The sequence below is a fragment of the Ciconia boyciana genome, chromosome 6, assembly GCF_034638445.1.
Source record: "Ciconia boyciana chromosome 6, ASM3463844v1, whole genome shotgun sequence".
Taxonomy (NCBI): domain Eukaryota; kingdom Metazoa; phylum Chordata; class Aves; order Ciconiiformes; family Ciconiidae; genus Ciconia; species Ciconia boyciana.
In genome coordinates, this window is record NC_132939.1 from 34,033,548 (window position 1) to 34,052,814 (window position 19,267).

At 41.6% G+C, this 19,267-nt stretch overlaps 1 protein-coding gene across 5 annotated transcripts in view; it reads right to left on the reverse strand.

Moving 5' to 3' along the window:
• RAD51B (RAD51 paralog B) overlaps positions 1-19,267 on the reverse strand; it is a 457,164-nt gene that overhangs the window by 120,978 nt on the left and 316,919 nt on the right. For all 5 annotated transcript variants that reach the window (XM_072864693.1, XM_072864695.1, XM_072864696.1 and 2 more), the window contains one exon: positions 10,685-10,763. In XM_072864693.1, the coding sequence (XP_072720794.1) occupies positions 10,685-10,763 (79 nt within the window). The remainder of the gene's footprint in view (positions 1-10,684; positions 10,764-19,267) is intronic.

Consider the following 19,267-nt stretch of genomic DNA (forward strand, 5'->3'; position numbering starts at 1 on the left):
GTCAAGGACTTTTCAGCTTCCCGTGCTCTGCTAGGTGCACAAGATGCTGGGAGGGGACACAGCCAGGACAGTTGATCCAAACTGACCAAAGGGCTATTCCATACCACATGACGTCATGCTCAGTATATAAAGCTGGGGAAGAAGAAGGAAGGGGGGGACATTTGGAGTGATGGCATTTGTCTTCCCAAGTAACCATTACGCGTGATGGAGCCCTGCTTTCCTGGAGATGGCTGAACACCTGCCTGCCCATGGGAAGTAGTGAATGAATTCCTTGCTTTGCTTTGCTTGCGTGCGCGGCTTTTGCTTTCCCTATTAAACTGTCTTTATCTCAGCCCACGAGTTTTCTTACTTTTGCTCTTCTGATTCTCTCCCCCATCCCACCAGGGGGGAGTGAGCGAGCGGCTGCGTGGTGCTTAGTTGCCGTCTGGGGCTAAACCACGACAAAAGTTACTAAATTATCACTCACTTTTCACACTATGGGAAGGACAGGTGAACTAATTTAATGACAATTGTGCAGTCCTCTCTGGACCATCAACCCAGGCATAGTCAAGAAGCTACACTGAAAACAGGTGACGGTGGATGCAGCTGTTCCAGTGGTGACTGAGAAGGGGAGCAAAGGGAGGCAGACAGCTTCATCCTCAGCCAAGGCTCTTCTTCTGCAAAGACCTATCCACAAAAGGCACACTCTTGAACTCAGCGTGAGGCAAGCTGGCCTCAATTAGCACCATGTTGTCAGCCGCAGCCCTCAGGTGGGCCAGCTCATTTACCCCCTCTGCCAGAAGAGGACTGGAGTTTGCAGATTCAGTTTGTGTGCTGAAGTTTCCTGTGCCCTTGAGTGATACAGCAGTCAGCAGTGTCCTTCCTGAGCCCAGACAGTTAGGACCAGCTGGAGGGACACTGTTCTCCCCTCGTGTTCAGATGTGACAGTGGAATTTAGTTCATTCTACACTGGAGAAATCTGGACTTGCTCTGACGTCTGGCTACTGCTTAGGAACCTTTCCTGGGGCACCACAAATCTTCCAAATGAAAATCAAACAGTGCCTCGGGGGGCTGCTCATCGTTGCTGCTGCTACAGCAGATGGGAGGCTACAGGTCCGTTGTGTGACCACTCATTCCCCAGTTCAGCCTAATGCACATTCAAGAGAAAAAGGGGGAGCAAACCTGTTTCTCAAGGAAAAGAAAGTATTCTGGATGAATAAAAGTTAGCTCTGTTAAACTCCAATAGAGTCCTATTCAGTATTAGTCAGCTGGAAGGACTGCAGTGATGAAGCAAGGCCACAAAGTTGTAGAGGAAGGAGGGCTGAAAGGCAAGGAAGAAACAACATACCTTTGAGCTCTGGTGTGCACAGCATGAGGCCCTGCCTCTGTATCAAATATGAAGGTAGCTGGAATCACATTACAGAACTACCAGAGTTATGCTTTAACCACCCTAATTTAGCGGTTTTGGCTTTTGCTACCACATTAGGATACATTGGCTTGATTTTCAAAGGTAACAAGCACCTACAGCTCCCACTGACTTTAGTGACAGCTGCAGCTCTAAAAATCAATTTAAGATAGTTTGCATATTGAGAAGAACTGAAGGAAAATAAAAGGCCTATTGTGTGGATACGAAGAGTTTAAACACTGCTGATGGGTGGTATATGAGTCCCTTCCCTTTTCAAATGAATTTCACTTCATGTTTTGTTTGGTTTTCCTGTTGATGCATCCTGCACCCTCCAGTGCTAAGCTGGTGGGATCCCACATACTTTTCCTGGCATGTGGTGTTTAAAATAAGAGACCTCAGCAATCGGATATCCTCAGCATTTCCAGCTATTGAACACAATCATGAGTACTGTGATCCAATTTCAGAGCAGAAAAGAAAAGATATATAGGAATATTCTCCCTGTGCTGGTACGGGGCAGACAAAAGAAAACTAAGCAAACAGGATGTTCTGCTCCTCTGTGAACTTGAGCAAATGGCCACGGCAGACAGGATGCAGTCTACAAACACGCAGCTGCAATGTATGTGCCTGGCTGCCCAATACGTTGTTCTGGACAATCCACTCGCAGCACAAATACGGCATGAAGAAAGTAAAAGGTGTAGTGTGCAGTTCCCACCTGACATGCCTCGAGATTGAAGTCCTTCATCAAACACACACAGCCTGAAGGAGGAATGTGATGTTTTCTATATGGTAGTAAGCAATAGAGTGTCATCCCTAAACTCACCCAGAACATCTTCAGGATTGCAATGCTTGGTGTTCACGACTCAGGACATCAGCCTGCTTATTCTAAGCTTATTCACTCAGTAGTAGGGCACATCCCAGCTGAGGTCTCCACAACAGCACATAGCACTCTGAGAAATCACCCTATTGCAGACTGCTTGATAGCACTCTAATAGTCCCACATCTTCTAGAAATGTCACTCTTCACATCTCTGCTGCTGCTTCTGGAGAGCGCACCTTCGCAGGGTGTTGGACTATATGGGGAGATTGTTTCTGTAATGGAAAAGCTAGGAAGTTTAAATGAAAATGAGATTCAGTGGACAATAAAGTAAAATCTTTTCAGCAACAACATCTCTTGTTGAACTGTTAATTGTAGCATCATCTGCCCATGTTTCCTCTTCACCCATGCAGTCCTGCATGCACTGCCTTGCCTCAGTTGAGCCGTAAGGCAGACCCTCTAGCATTATTCAAGCGGCAAACCAAGGAATGGTTGGGGCTGATACACCATGCTCTAACAAACTGCTGACTAAACTTGTTGCCGCTCTCATCTCTGTAATCCTTGGTTATCTTAATTCAGCCCTGAAATTTAATCTCACAAATTTTTCAGGGGTCTTCACAGAACTGAATGACAAAGGACCAGATTCTGGTTTCATTACAACATAAACAACGAGAAGAAGTGCTACAACAATCATTAACACTATGTTAAAAGTTCAAATGAAAATTACAAAAATTACAGAAAATACTTTACAGTAACAGCCCAATGTTATTAATTTTAGGGAATGACTGTAATGAGAAAAACCTTTTGAAGTAAAAACCTGTTTGTTGGGAGGGTTTATCACATGTGTCTGTTTCTATGAAAGTGCTATATATTCCTGTTCCATCTTATCAAGACAGATTTAAGCTTATATGATAAGATCATTTAAATTTGTGGTTAGTCCAGTTTTAAAGACAGGGCAAGTCTAGACATCAGGTGCAGAGATACCGGAGGTTGTTCTAGGTGTGTTAGTTCTGGATACAGAGAGAAAGTTTCAAAGAAAAACAGCACTGGGGCCAAAGTAGCCAGAATCCTATCTGCAAAGCGTTATACCTGTGCTAATAAGCCCTGCCTCAGGCAAAATTTTCTAGTTTAGATGAAGTGCTATTCAAACGTGCCTATCTACACAGGATTGCACTCTGGAGACTTCCAGGTTTAGACTGTAGCTTACTGTTGGACCTCTGCACCACTCTCCCCTCCCCAGCACAGGGAACAATAAAGCATCCAGCATTTCCCTTTGGCAACCAGGCTGTACGCTCAGAGATTTTACAAGATTTTAACATGGAGAATACATAAAGTCCTATAGCTACAGAAAAGTTGCATGTACTACCAAGGTTAAGTCATTTGGGTCACAGTCCTCTACTGCTAATTATCACTTTACAAGACAAAATTACAGTAGTGATGCCTTCACCAAACATGCTAGTGGTGAAGCCAGAACAGACATAACCTTTGAGGATAAGCAAAAGAAATCTAGTTGTGCCTACCTGAGAAAGTGATAAATCACAGTGAGACTTAACTGTCTTTTACTTTCATAAGCTGCACACAAAAGCATGAGACTTTACTCTGGCTGAAAAACATGGTTTTGGAAAAACATTTTTTTGGCTTCCTACTCATGAATATGTTCGCTTAAGAACATTAAGTCCATTTTAGGTACATTTGACCTTATTCTACAAATCTGTAGCTTGAAGGATGTAACATCTTCTACGTTAAATCCAGACAATTACTAGTGGAGTCTTGGTCTTCTATGACAACGTTCAGTTCCCAGAACAATATAGTGTCACAAATCACAGATACTACCTCTAATCAACGGACAACTTCACTCCTTATGTTAAAAGCCTTTTGGAAAAAAGGCCATTTGCTTTAGCACTGTGCTGAAAACACAGGGGAGCAGCCCACTTTGATCAGGAATTCATTACAGAGAGACTGGTAAGGAGAAGATTTCTCTGAAGTGAGACCATTTTGTCCCAGGAAGCCTATGCCAGCCTTGAAAAGAGGGGAATGGCTTTGCAAATACAGACTTGTACTCTTCAGCTCATTGTTTTAACAACACTGGATTAAAAAAATTAGGTTTGATTCACACTTGTGTAAATGAGAACAGATTTGGCACACTGCTTGCACTAACTTTTTAATGTTACAGTTAGTAAGACTTAAGAAAATTTAAATGCTGACACTTCAGTTGCAATCTAGCAAAGCATTTAGGGACATGTTTGACTTTCAGTACAAGAAAGCAGTACTGTATCTTCAGTGTCTTTACATATGTGTTCAGAAATAAGCACGTAATTCAATACTTTGTGCTAAACTGGATTTATCCAGCATAATATCCTCCCACAAGTTAAGCTCACAGCAAAAAGTATGGCCAGAAACTTTACCAATCTGTTGTCTGTCTACTATGCCACTAGAAAGATCATGTTTGCAGAGAGAAACATTTAATTTTATTGAAATGACAGAGTTTATTTTGTTTCTACTGGATCTAAACCCAAGATGCCTCTAGTCTTCCTTCACAGTTAAAATATTTTCCCTCCACCTGTCTTCATTACCATTTTTAGTTGGCTTTCAATCTGTGCTTTGTTCCTCTGGACTCCTTCGTTTGACAGCCATGGAGTTTGGCTACTCCAGCAAGGCTTTGCCAATGCTGCTGCAGAGCAGTAGAGCGATTCCCACAAAGCCACCTAGTGAGGACGCCCTCAGCCAAGCAAACGCCGTTCCTGGGTCAGGTTTAGCAACCCGTTCCCCAAAATGCCATGAACTGACTGAACAAAAGGACATTTTAATTGATGTCAGCTACATCTGTACAGGTGATTTTGTTGGCATTGGGATGATGGGAGTCTTATTTTTTTCACATTCCCTACTGCCAGGAGAGACCTAGCCTACAAACCGATCGTGCTTTTTTGCTCTCATTATTCCAAACTTGTTAGAAATAGCATGAGGCTTTCAGTGTCCTGTGGGGAATACAGCAAAAACGGTTCCACCCCACAGAGATCCTAACAATGATCAGTTCATCTTTATCCCTCCAATAGGGCCGGAAATCACCAGTGGCACTGCAAATCTGTTACCATCTCAATAGCAATGCACAACTTTATTCCCATTAATCTGTCTTCCATCCATTCACACATCAAGTACAACCCTGCTTCATTTTACAGATTATATCCATGTTGCTCCAGACAAAGGTCACTTCATAGTTACAGTTCTTCAATTGAATAAAAGCTTTTGATGCAGTAAATCATTGTCTCTCACTGTTCAAACTCACACAATACAATACAAATAATGCTGCCCTTTCTTTCAGAATTCCCTTTCTACCTCACTACTCATTACCAAAGCATTTCTTTACAAAATAAAACGAGGCACTTTTCTCTTGCTTCAGCCATATAAATTAGTTATAGCACTTTGGAGATGGTTTGCCATGCTGCACTACAAACCAAGACCCTATGCTATTTTGAGATCAAAATGAGCCTCTTTCATTACATCAGTGACAAATGAAACATAATGTAGCAAGGTTTCCCAAGATTTAGCTGTTCCTAGATCTTTTTCCCTCTTAGTACTCTGTAACTTAAAACCTTAGACACTCTCTTCCGAGTGCCACATATCTTTTGTTTCTACTTATCAGAAGTTACCTGCCTCAATAAGACATTACAGGCAAGGTGAGTGCGCTTGTGCGCACACACACACGTGTGCAGTGGAAAAGAGGGCAGGAGAAAGCGTGGATTAATCAACTAACTAATCATCCAGTCCTGCTGGCACAAAAATCAAAACTCTTCCCTTTAGCAATACAAGGTATTCTGTCCTTTGGGTAGTGAGGGGAGCCAGTCAGCATAAGACACAGAAGTTTTGAGGTTAAATTTGCAGATAGTTATAACTTTCTTTCAAAAGGAAGAATAAAACATAGCAGGATAAATCTTAATGTCAAGTACACTCATGCAAAATGGCAACCATTTAACGGCAACAGTGCTTTATTTAGCACTGAAAGTCATAACAAGAACTGAGGCCAAAAACTGAAGGCAGACAAATTCTAATCTGAAATACAGAACAAGTATTTAGCAGGAAGGTAGCTAAAACTTGAAAACACTGTCAAGGCAAACCAGAAACTCACATTTGTTGATGTCTTCAAATAAAAGTGAATGCCCTTCTAGAAGACATGATTCAGTGTAACATAAGTGATCAGGTACCTGAAGCAAACATGTATGACATATGGGAGGTCAGTTTGGATGAACCGCTGGTTCCACTCATCTTTAAACCCTATGAAACTGAAAATAAATCATTACTCAAAAGCAAGTCCTAGCTCACTAGTACTATTTGCCTTATGTTTTCAGTACTTCTGAGCTCTTTTAGTGAAGAGCAACGTTAATCACTTGGTTAAAGCATTCAGTGAAAAGTCCCAATAGACTCTCCAGTTGGCAACCAGCCACCATGTTCCCTGTCTTCTTTTGCAGCACCGTGCTCTTGGTAACAGAGGGCATTTACTTAGATGAGATGGAATGAAATTTACTTCCACAGACAGCCAAGCTACCAGTTGCTAATAGCTAGGCTCTGTTGCTAGCTTGTACTTATGCCCCAGAATGCTGTTGCTTCTAAAGTTAGACTCGGACGATTGCCCACAGGATACAACTTAACACTGACATCAGCTTATTCAGCCTATCTTCTTTTTGGATATGTATGTGCATGGCTAAATGGCATCTTGTAGTTCAGCTGACCTAACCCAGTATGTGCTACATTCAGCTTCAATGAAACTACTTCTAGGCAAGAACAGCCCAGAATCTGTTCTGACTAATACACCAGGAACAGAATTACCAGCTAATAATTTCCAATCCAAATCAGAAATTTTATCACTTCCAATGAGAAAAATCATGTGACTTGCACCCTTAATCAAGTAGATTTGTAGCTTTTTTACTGTTATTCTTTTTGACGGTATCACTTTATTCACTTTAACTAGTATATTGAATTAGGGAAGCAACAGCAAGTCCTTAAACAGAATACACAAGCAGCCAGTAAAACTTCCAATATTTTGTGATGCTTAGATCCAGGCTTCTGCCTCTCCGTTTAAGATCTCTACAAAATAGAGATCTGCTGTCAGACTGGATTTTGCAATCACAATTCAGGTTCATCAGAGTCACACTGTACAGCATGGCAGTACATTACAGGACATTGTATTGCAATGTAAAAGCAACTGAGGCTTTTTTTGGGTCTTCAGCGCCAAGAATACTGAAGCAATGAAAGAGGAGACTGAAGGCTGACTTTCCTTGCTAAATCTCTGACTGGCCAATCTTGCTTTCCAATCATCAATTTCTCTAGTATGCAAGTGGAAATAAAAGAATGAGTGAATAACTGGATTATTTTCATCCCTGAACACTTCAAGTTTATAAAAGCAAAGAAGTTTTCTCCGTGGCACCCTTGGGCAGCCTGGAGCTCTCCTCTGACAATATAAGAGAAGCAGTTCTGCCTTCAGTAGGGTCTCCTCCGAACACTTCTGTGCTTGCGCTGAGGCCATGAGATGCAAAGATACCAGGGAAACAGAGCAGCGATTTACACTGACAAAGAGGATTTTGATACACTCCTCCAAATGGGGCAGCATTACCATCTTAATAGCCTTTTGCTCTCAGCCCTCTTCCTTAGGACGCTGGAGATTTTTGCGAATGGAGAACAGTTCCGCTTCCCATTTTAAGTGCAACAATAGCAGAAGGGCTCCTTAAACTGCATCAAATAGCAGCCTGTGAAATCCCTAACTAGCCGCACTGCCTCTCCTGCCGTTTTATTATCCTCCGGCCCACAGAACAAAAGCCGGGGGGAGCTCCTCCTCATTTTTAGCCTATTCCACACATCCTAATCCCTCAGAGGTGGCAATGGAAATTGCTTGTGGAACTGTTAAATCACACTTTCACTTTGTCTTTCATTCCCCATTCACCCTCGCTAATCAAGGAGTTTCCAGCCACATTTTCCGATATCAATTTGTTTATGGCCTATTGGTTAATGGTCCTGGGATGGGACCCCCTGAGTAAGAAGAAAGAATCCTGGGCATTTCAGCCAGCTGCTGCTTCTCGCCAGTTCCCACACCCATCCGCTCGTTCCCATCAGCCGCCCTGAATGTGCTCACCTCCTGACACCAACTGAATTAAACAACAAAGCCTGAATGGGAAAGCTGCCTTTGCAATCAGGCTGCGGGACAGATTCCACTTGTTAGCACTATACGATGTCCCTCAAGCTGCAACACAGGAACACTCCCTCATGGGCTGACCCGTGGCCGGTTGCCTTACTGACATCTTACCTTGCATCCAGCTTCCCTTTGGAAAGAAGCACTAGCTACAACTCTCATAAAAACTCTAGCCTCTCTTGCACGAGGCAGCCTGGTGCCACTTTCTGCAACTTATCCAAAACAGCCATTTCCAGGTGATTTGCTCACTTCCTCTTTCCACAGAAATAATGATCATTGAAATGTGGGATGAGAACATGTAATATTTACTTTGTAAAACCCAGTGAGATGGCTCACGTGTAAGTGCTTACAAGTCTCTGGTGCACATTATCAGGGGAACCATGCCCTTGGTTACTACCCACCTTGGAGAAAAATACCTAAAACGGAAACATAATGATGTAGTCAGAAAGCAAGAAAAGGCTTACACAAAGAAGAGCTTCAAGCTGCCTTCCAAAATGTACAAAGAATGCCTGATATTGAGACAGCATTTACTTAGAGAAATCCAAACTGGTATCTCACCCATTTTTAGAAAAATGGCAAATGATGTTTTAAACATGCACCCCAGAAACATATGGATACAGGGAAAAGAGCAATTGCCATACACCTAATACAGTGCTATCCTTCTATCAGAGAGTCCTGCTCCCTCATCATGACATGTTACCAGGCCCATTTGTTCTTTAAAGGTAGGGTTCAGTCCTTGGAAAGCTATATTCCTGGCTCACAGAAAAGAACTGAAACAAATAAAGCTCCTCTCTGAACAAATGCTTCCTGTTCCTGAAATGGGAAATCTTTCTTTCCCAAAGTTTCACTACATTAGTGCCTGAGGACAGAGCAGGAGGTTGTCTGCCTTTTTTTATAGCGACCAGAAACATCTCTGCAACTCAGAAGATATTAGAGATAGAAAAGTAGCTTGTCTTCTGCCCTATACTGAATCAAAACATGTCTAGACCACCTCTTGCAAGCCACCTCAGTTTCAAGTAATAAAAATTGTTCCTTGTTCCTGTAGCCTTTTTAAAATTACTGGTACCAAATAAAGCAGATCAAATTCCCAAAATACCATCTAAGAATACACTGGGTATAGTATCCAAAGGCTTAGGAAACACTGGATGGACCCCCACATTATCATTATGTAGATGTATCAAATGGAAGCAAAAACTCATCATAAAACATCTTTGTTTCTTTTGTTTTCCTATATTATGTATCACCAGAGATGTAAGCTTATTTAGTAATTAGGAAATGTAAATATGTCATTGGTCTGGTACAGCCTCTTTAAAGGTGAGAAATGGGCAATCACAAGGATGAGAACTGTTCACATACCTTAAAATGTTTGTAGTGCTTTATGGGATCAGTGATTCTCAATCACTGGAACCTGACAAACAGCAATACTCACTTTTCTTAATGCCATGGCTGCATATCAGAGTGTATCCTCCCAACAAAAAGTGAGAGGCACTGACTAGTTTTATTTAGTCTGCTAAACTGATGCAGCAATCAGGAGCCAGGCTGCATCTCAACAGATAGCAACTCAACAAAATTGATCTATGAATGTCTGTCAAAAAGTAAGGACATTAAAGGAAGATTAATTGAGATAAATGGGGAAAAGAAAGGAAGAGCTGAACTCCTCTTTTTGCTGTGGTCTGAAAAGTATGTGATTTAGGACATAGCCACAAGGAACCCTAGTTCCCTGCCATCATGGTAGTAATATCCAGCTTTTCAGTACACTACCTCATATCCTAGAGAATCTGAGGATTATTTAAGACCATGGGGCATTAGCATGAAAGTGATCACAAAAATAGAGAACAGATATTAATTTCCTGTATTTTTACTGATGTCAAGCCATTTGTTAAAGAACCACCATTTATTAGAGCATGTTATTAATGATAGATAGGTATGTTTCTCCTGGAGAAACTTATCCCATAGGAGCAATGTTACCAGAACCATTCTGCTTTACCTTGAAGGAAAACAGGGAGCCTTGATTAATAATTACAAGGCCCATTCTTAGATCCATGGGAATATGCAACAACTAATTTAGTATAATCCAAGACAAAACAGTAAACACAGTAGAAGGCTGCCCTTGTCAACCAGACCATTTAAATGAGTGGGGTTTTAATTAGGTATTTCAATATTTTAATATTGATATTTAATATTGATATTTTAATTAGGCATTTTCAACTATTGTTGAAAAACATTTTCAACGATAGTTGCTGTTACCTACATTCAGCCTGCTTAAAATACTAGTTGCAAAGGCAAAACGACCAATGCTCTGATCTTACCTTGAAGAACCAAGCCTGATTTCTCAATGGTGTAGAAAAAAGCGGAGAATGGAGCAACAGGGGATTTAGCAACCAGGAGCTGCAAAAGAAACAAGTAATATATAAGTACACATCTTTATAACATACTGATCAGAGCTCAAACCCATCGAATAATCTCCCTGGATTTAACTTCCAGAAGTAGTAAAGCATACTGCAGAAATAACAAAGTAGTTATTGATCTAGCTCTGTCACTTCTAAGTAGTTGAGGTCTTCTCATACACATGTATAGACCATGCTGCAATTTTAAAAGGATTCACAGGTCCTAAAAATTCACCTAAAAAACCATCATGAAAGCAGCAAGTTTTGCTTGTTTTATTGGCATCCTGTTAAGCTTAATCATTCCTGCTGGTTCAGGCAGTTGCACTCAGACAGGAGACAATTTTGAGCAAAACTGTAACTGCCGCTGCGTAATGCAATTTTAATCGCCATTAGCTGTTCCACAGATGCGCCCCCTCGGCTTCTCCAAGAATTCCACCCATCATCTTCCTCCTGCCCCTGGAAGCTGTGCAGTCCACCCATGGGTCACCACTCTGGGGACAGTAACATGCCATTGCAATTATCTGCATGTCCTCTTTGGCAAAAGGAGTGATGACCGAGTCAAGCTTTATTCAAGGATCCTGTCCTTGGAGTTTCAAAATAGGAACTGGAATTCCCTCGGGGTGTATAGTGCAATTGAATTTAGCTCGGCATTTGGGTGTGCTGGCCCTCTATGGTCAGGCCAGAAATATCTCTGGCTCCACTACGGAGGAACCGTCCTCTGTGGAAGATGAGCTGCAGCAGAGGTCTGGAGACAAAGAAATGGGCTTCTTGGTGTCGTGGTTTAACCCCAGCCAGCAACTAAGCACCACACAGCCGCTCGCTCACTCCCCCCCCGCCCCCAGGGGGATGGGGGAGAGAATAGGTAGAGTAAAAGTGAGAACACTTGGGGGTTGAGATAAGAATAGTTTAATAACTGAAATTATTATTATTAATAACAACAACAACAACAACAACAACAATAATAATAATAAATTGTAATGAAAAGGAAAATAACAAAAAGAGAGAGAAATAAAACCCAAGAAGGACAGGTGATGCAAATGAAAAACAACTGCTCACCACCAACTGACTGATGCCCATCCCATCCCCAAGCAGCGGCCCTGCCCCGGCCAACTCCCCCCAGTTTCTATACTGAGCATGATGCCAGATGGTATGGAACAGCCCTTTGGCCAGCTGGGGTCAGCTGTCCTGGCTGTGCCCCCTCCCAGCTTCTTGTGCACCTGGCAGAGCATGGGAAGCTGAAAAGTCCTTGACTAGTGTAAGCACTGCTCAGCAACAACTAAAACATCAGTGTGGTATCAACATTCTCTTACTAAATCCAAAACACAGCACAGTACCAGCTACTAGGAGGAATATTAACTCTATCCCAGCCGAAATCAGGACAGTTAGCAGGGCAGGGGACATGGGACCCGCACTGGCACACTGACACAAATGTGCCAGGCTTTATTGCTTGGCTGTTTGATTTTTGCTCATTGCCGAGGACTGCTCCCCCACAGCTTGCCTCAAAATAAAGCCCATTCTGTCACCTACATGAAAGTGACATCTTAATGATAAATTTAATAAGTTGTGCCCAGAGCGTGACCAGCACAAACACCAATCTAATGGTCGCCATGTGGGCCCTGCAGAAGACGCTGACAGCAGTGGCTGAAGCGGAGAGCGTGCTGCTGCTCTGCCTCCAGCACAGAGCTGCCGGACAAAGCTGAAACACCTTTCTCCGCTCACCTCTTCAAGAGCTAGAAAAGGCCGGGAACTGGAAACCAGCCCTCCCGGCGGTGGCCCCGCACCCTGGAAGAGCCTTCCCGGCCCCCGAGGGCACGGTTTGGGCAGGCGGCTCCCCCTCGGCCCACGCTGATCCTCTGCAGGGATCTGCTCCAAGCAGAGCAGTACCACCGAGCCCGAGCCGCGACTGCTCAGGACGCAGAGCAGGCCTGCCGACTTCCCTTCCTTCAAAGCACTGATCTCACCTATCCCATCCGTGAGGCCTGCCTGGCAGCGTGCTGTGGAACCATCACGCACCTCGGTGCCTAAATTTCCAAAGCCCTGTCAGATACTACACCCTCTCAGCCCAAGATAGGCAGCCCTCTGTCAGATACTTCCAAATACAGATTTCTTAGAACTACAGACAGTAACAACTTTATTTTTAGAGGTGTGGAGCACCAACAGATCCTGCTGATTTCAAATGGAGCAAAAACCCCCCATTATTTCCAAAGGTCATGCCCTAATTCTGCCAAACATCCAAGCACTCGTAAAGGTCACTGCATATGAGTTTCGGGTGGTGGTGCCTAACGATCAGCAGGGAAACAGTGCGCAGGTTTTATAAAAGCCAAGAGAGACTACAGAAACATGAGGACGTTCACGCTCACCAGAAGTGCTCCCATTTCACTGAGAAGTCAAGACAGTATTGAATCACTTCATAGATATACAGGACTGGGACATTTATTCCTAAGTGTAAGATTAACAGTATCAAGCACCAGAAGTTTGAGCTCTGCAGTGTCCTTATGTAACCAGAGGATTTGGCAGCAAATTCTGCTGCAGAATCAAGGCTCGTGTGACTTTCCTGTAGCACTGTAAATGCTCGGGGTGTCTGTATAGTAGGTGGGTTTCATTTGTATTTGCATGCAGTCTGCAGACGGGACCACGCTTAGATGTCTTGCAACTCTTTCTCATCTGATTCTGATACAGGCTGAAGAAACAAAATCCTCCTATCTGGTTCTTCAAACATAACCATTATTACCCACAGCTAGCTAACATTTTTATGGTTTTCAGAATTTAAACCAAACATAGTCTCCCTTCTTCTTCAGACAGTAAAAAATAAAGGCAGGCACATAAAGACCACAAATACAGCCAGAGAACATCAGACCAGTCCAAATGTCAGTGTTTTCCTTCCAGTCATATGAAGCTGGCAAAACCGCCTCAGGATGCGATACAACCCTTGCGAACTACTCCAAGTAGGAAAACTGCTGTGCTAGCACTTTCCCCTCTTCCATGTTAATTACCGTTCTCTCTGGAATGAAATTCTGGAGAAAGGAGGGTCACGTCACATGCCACGTCCGTGACACACCTTGACAAAACCCGAATTCCCTTGCCCGTCGTTATCCCCAGAGCCAGCACGTCCCACTGATGCGGCAGGAGGGGGACTCTGCCCGGAGGGAAGCGGAGTGCCTCCCAGTGCTTCACATGCCTCAGCTCTGAGAACACGAGGGAGAGGATGGGGTGGAAAAACTGCGCAAATGCTCAGCTACAGTCTACCACAACAGCTGGATATTTAATCGGAAAGGCCCAAAGTGAAACAGTTACAAATCTGATGTCTAACATCAAATCTTTGCCATTCTGTGCAGTACTATGCACATAAATACTAACTTACATATGCATGTGCACTAAACACAGTTGTACGTGCAAATGGGTAGACATTCAAATAACCCTATGTACAATCCATTACTGCATTTTTATGCAGTTACAATATGTGTATAACTAAGTATAGCAATGAAAAAATAGTAATAAATCACATCCTTTCAGCAGCACATCCCAGGGCCCCTCTGAAAGGCTGCTGCTGCACAGTTACATCTGAGGCTCAGAATTAGCTTCCTTTTTAGTGAAACAGGAACAGCTCATAATATTCAAAGGTATTGCTTTATTTTGAAGGTTTGCTTACAGACAAAAATAACATTTAAAGTATGATTGCATATTTCACAACCAGATAGAGTACACAGAATTTTTTTTGCAACACCAAACTCTACATTAATTGAAAAAAAGTAAATATGTATTTACATTTGTGTTTCAACCAAAGAGAAAAAACTGTACATGTCACTGCAAACCATCCTCTGGATGGAATAGCCAACACAGAGTAGGTTCTTATGCATACAAAGGACCTTACAAAACATAGAAGGAAATACAGGTCAAGAAAAGAAAATGATGTTTTGGAGGCCAAGAAGTAGAAGTATAAATCAAGGATTACCAAAATCAAGGAATCAAAGATGAAATCCAGGCCTCACCAGAAATATTTTCCTATTGACACTTCAATGCAGTCCAAGTTGCACCGAAAACAGTACACATTTTGAGATGAGTAAACAGTAATGGTAAATAATAGTCTCAAGAAGTTAACAGGCATTCAGATTACAAAAATTATTTTTTACATGGTGAAATGAATACAAAATAGACATAGAAAAATGATGAAACGGTACTGAGTCTTTCTAATTCATCCTATCCATGATGCTTCTGGAATGCTATCCGTGAGCTTCTGGAATGGAATATAAAATCCAGATGCAGTTATTCTTACGCTGCTGTCCTACTAAAGTGCGAATGACAGAGATGGATGAGAGAAGCAAAAATCAAAGCTATTTTAAGTTTTGCAAAGTCCTGACTTTATAAAACGGTCAAATCTTAGTTTCCTTTCTTTCCTTTCTGGTATCACTTTTCCCTGCGAGGAGGTTTGTAATAATTATTTGTTATTTGACAACACTGTAGAATAAACATTAAACAACTGAAAAATGATTTCTGCCATGAGGCACATTAAGAACACAAAGGTACTATGGAAGAGGAAATATATCACCTTGATGAAAAGTGAATAGAAACTGGATAGATGCCATTAGATTAGATAAAGGAAGATAAATGGGAGACAGGCAGAGCAGTTGAGAAACAAAAGGTTTCGAGAGAATTGATGATGACAGCAGAAAAATTGTACATTAAAGTTTGTTTTTTAATTAGGGAAAGCATTTTTATTAATACAGTTTATTGTTTATAAGCTTTATGGAAGAGATGAATCACAGAAATTGATTGCAGAAGCCCAGCAGAAAATACTAATTATTGGGACAACATCCCCTGTCAATAGCAAAGAAAGTGATGAATTGGAAAATTTATTGGATGGACTTTCAGAAGTAGTCTGATAACCAGAAATCAAGCCAGGGTCCTGCCAAAAAAAAGTAAAGAAGATGAAGGAGACAGAGTCTTATATCAAATTAGTTATCAAAATGCCAGGATGATAAACTACCAAGCACTGAAATAAGAAGATGATTTTGACTGAGCTATGAGCTCTCACATGGTCATAAAAATACGATTTCATAATGGAAAACTAATGATTTTAAGAAAAGTCATGGACTAAGATATTTCAATGAAATATTTGAGAAAATCAGCTGTATTAACATTTAATAGATAATTTCTGTTTAGACTGGAAAGACATCCAGTTTCCTCCCCTTTTTTTTACTGAGGCTATTACAAGAAATTGGTCCTTCGCAATGACTGAGGAACATGAGTGAAACCATTTGAAGCTTCTTTTAAAATATGTCAGCTTCTTCATATCAGTGAACAGATTCTTCTCTTTTTACTTTGTTCTGTGTTAATTTTTTCGTTAGATTTCCTTTCTGCTAGATTTACCTTATCTCATCTTTTGTACCGACAAAATGCATATACGTGCACTAAGGACCGAATGAATAACAAAACCACACTTACAGCCAATACCTATTTTGGAATTCAGATCTATTGAGGAATTACCAAATATGTGAGATCTGTGAAAGGAGTCTGGCTCTCACTACGATTAATACCCTTACTGAAACAACGCTGGCTTGCTGGGATTTTTTGCTAATTCGTATTGTTGTCCTATTGTAGTAAACAATCATCGCTAATAGTTGGTGCATTTCTGGAGAACTCTTCAGTTACACCATGTTAGCTCAGAAAAGCATGGCTGAGAATTGAGAAGGAAACCTACACAGACAGCGTCATTCAAGAGGGAAAAGACTATCTCTCAAGGTTCAGTTAGACTCACGTACTAATAAAATCAGTGCTAAGCTAAACAAATCTTTCCCCTAATTGTGCCAAATGTCTGGGTGGACAATCTTCATGCCAGAATTTCCCTTCTTATTGTAGATTAGAAGGGCTGTTTTTTCAGCTGCAACAGAGCCCAGGAAAAAGCCAGTAAGGAAAACAACAAAGTTGATTTTGCATCAGATATCCCAGCAGACCTCATAACTGTTTTTTCTGCCCTCCCTTCTGGTTCTTCTTAGGCCCTATGTGCAGGAATTTGATATATTCTAGAAACGAAAGCAGCAGTCCTTATTCTGCAGATCATTTACTTTTGAGCAGGAGCCGTGACCCAGTTCCCAGGGCCAGCTCTCATTCCCAGTCCCACAGGTCACGCTGCCTCCAGCCCACCAGAAAGGTGCCTGAGGAGAGAACCAAGAGTTCTCTAAGAGGCACTAACACCACAGTGGCATCAAGGCTTCACAGAGCAGTACACCTTGTTGCCTGCTCCCTCTTCATGTAGGAGTATCCTTCAGGGCAATGGGATAGCTTTTTACAAGGTAGGAGAAAAAATGGTTGTGTTTTCTGCCAAGCCTCACCAAACACTAGTGCTCGTTAGACCTTGGAGCTCTCTGAGGCTTCAGTCTCACAACAGGTTCTGATTTACATTGGGAGATAACTGCTCCTTGTTGCAGAAACAAAAGGTGACCCTAATATGTTTCCAGTGTTCTGGTGAAAAAATGTAGTTTAGGTATCCTGCAATCATTTACTAAGCTCACAGGATATACCCATAAACAATTTACTGATCTCCCACCACAAATGATTCTTGGGATAACAACATTTTGCTTGTATATGGTACTTAATCTGTAGATTTTAAAAAGGCTTTACAAGAGTGGGGAAAAAATATCCCCATTATGCATTTGGGTAAATTGAAGTTCAGAAATTAAATACACTCCTAAAGATTGTATAGCTGATATCAGTACCAAAATCCGAATAAGACGTTATCAATTCACATTGCCTTCACAAGCAAATCACTGTAGAGTTTGTTTGACTTTATCAGGGACTTGTGTTTTCTTATGGAAATGATTACCCCCTGCTTTGTATCTTCCTCCAAATCCCGTTGCAAGGAAAAGCTCTCTATGCACAGATTTTCCCCTTTCAAGCAGAAGAAAGCTCACCCACCCCAGCAGTACTGTCTGCACCTCTATGCTTATTGTCAGTAGAAAAAGCTACAGGCTGGGCATGCTGTGCAATGATGGGGAAGAAAGAGGGAAAACGGACAGGTGGAGGGAAAAGAGATATATGCAGTCATCCTTCAGCCTTCCTAATCATCTAGACCCCCCCATATATATTCTCCCTGGCAAAACCAAACTTGGTGGATTGACACAGGGGAAGCTTAAGATGTCCTGAGCGCAATGAGAGATGGGGCTACAAACATGCCGCAGTACTGGGAGTAGATGTGGAGTCTCTACCACTTTCATACACGTAAAAAAAAGTAATTAAAAAGTCACAATTTGAATGAAAATGATTTCTTAAGAAACTATAATTTCATTTGTGCTATGCATAGCACCTGAAAGATGTGGTTCCCTGAAGTCCAGTTGTTTGAAAAGGTTTTCATCAAGGCCAGGTTAATGGGCCACAACTCAATAAAACTCTTTATAGAGCAATTTAAATGGATTGTATCTCTCCTTCCCCCAAAGAAAATCCTGTCCAGAGGAAACTGTTTAGGAATGAGTTTCCTTTCTACTTTATAGAAAAGCAACAATAGCAGCTAGAGACACTTTATGAGAGGCATTCCATAAATTCAGACCAATTAGTGCAGAAAAGTAGGCAAGCAGAGTTTGTGTGTACATCCTAAAAATGTCCATTAGCACACATCTGGAAACAACAGCAAAATGAACAAACTCGAAAGACAGCTGATCCCCAAAATGTAGTAGCACATCTGTTTATTTTCTTTTAGTGCAATGCATACAAATTCTATATATTAAAAAACATTGCTAAGACTGCAAAGCCAAGAAGTCTCTGTCTCTCATCTTCAGAAAAAGCGAGGGAGGGAGAAATGCAGATGCATTTAAGACTGTTTTGCAGGGGAAACAGCAACAGTGGGCACTGATTTCAGTAAGAAAATTAGTGAAGGCCTTCAAAAGCCCAAGTGAAAACATGAGATGGATTCAGCACAGGATAAAGAATTCAAAGAAATCTCAATCTTGAAATATCAGCATGACACTTATATTAACAAACGTAAACTAATATCAAAAAGACCAAACCTTCTCAGCCGAATTCTGACAGATTACCTTTAAGAGTCAGTGCTAGTGGAAAGCAGAGAGTCTGAAACTTTTAACAGAAATCTCTAGAAATCACAAACCTATGCAATATTAGCAATATTGAACCTATGCAATATATCACTTCTTGCCTGTTTGTTTTATCCTAGCATTAACTTTTAGGGTAAGGTCCTATGTTCTTTTGGGTAAGCCTAGGCAGATCACTCACCTTTCCTCACTGTGCTCTACTCTGACCTCAGAAGTGGTTAATTAATATTAATTGCTTTTACATTGCTGTATTTCTTATGTGAATTATTTAGGCTGCTTACATCTCTAAGCTCTGACTTACATTTATGCTAAGTGTATGCTCCTAATTTAACTACCAATAATTTTATTACTTATGCTACAGATTCATCTTAAAGAAGTACCAGGAATTCCTTACATGACCTTAAAGATGGGAGATGGTGGTCTTGCCCACAGTGACACAGAAATGTGTGATAACTGGAGAATAAAA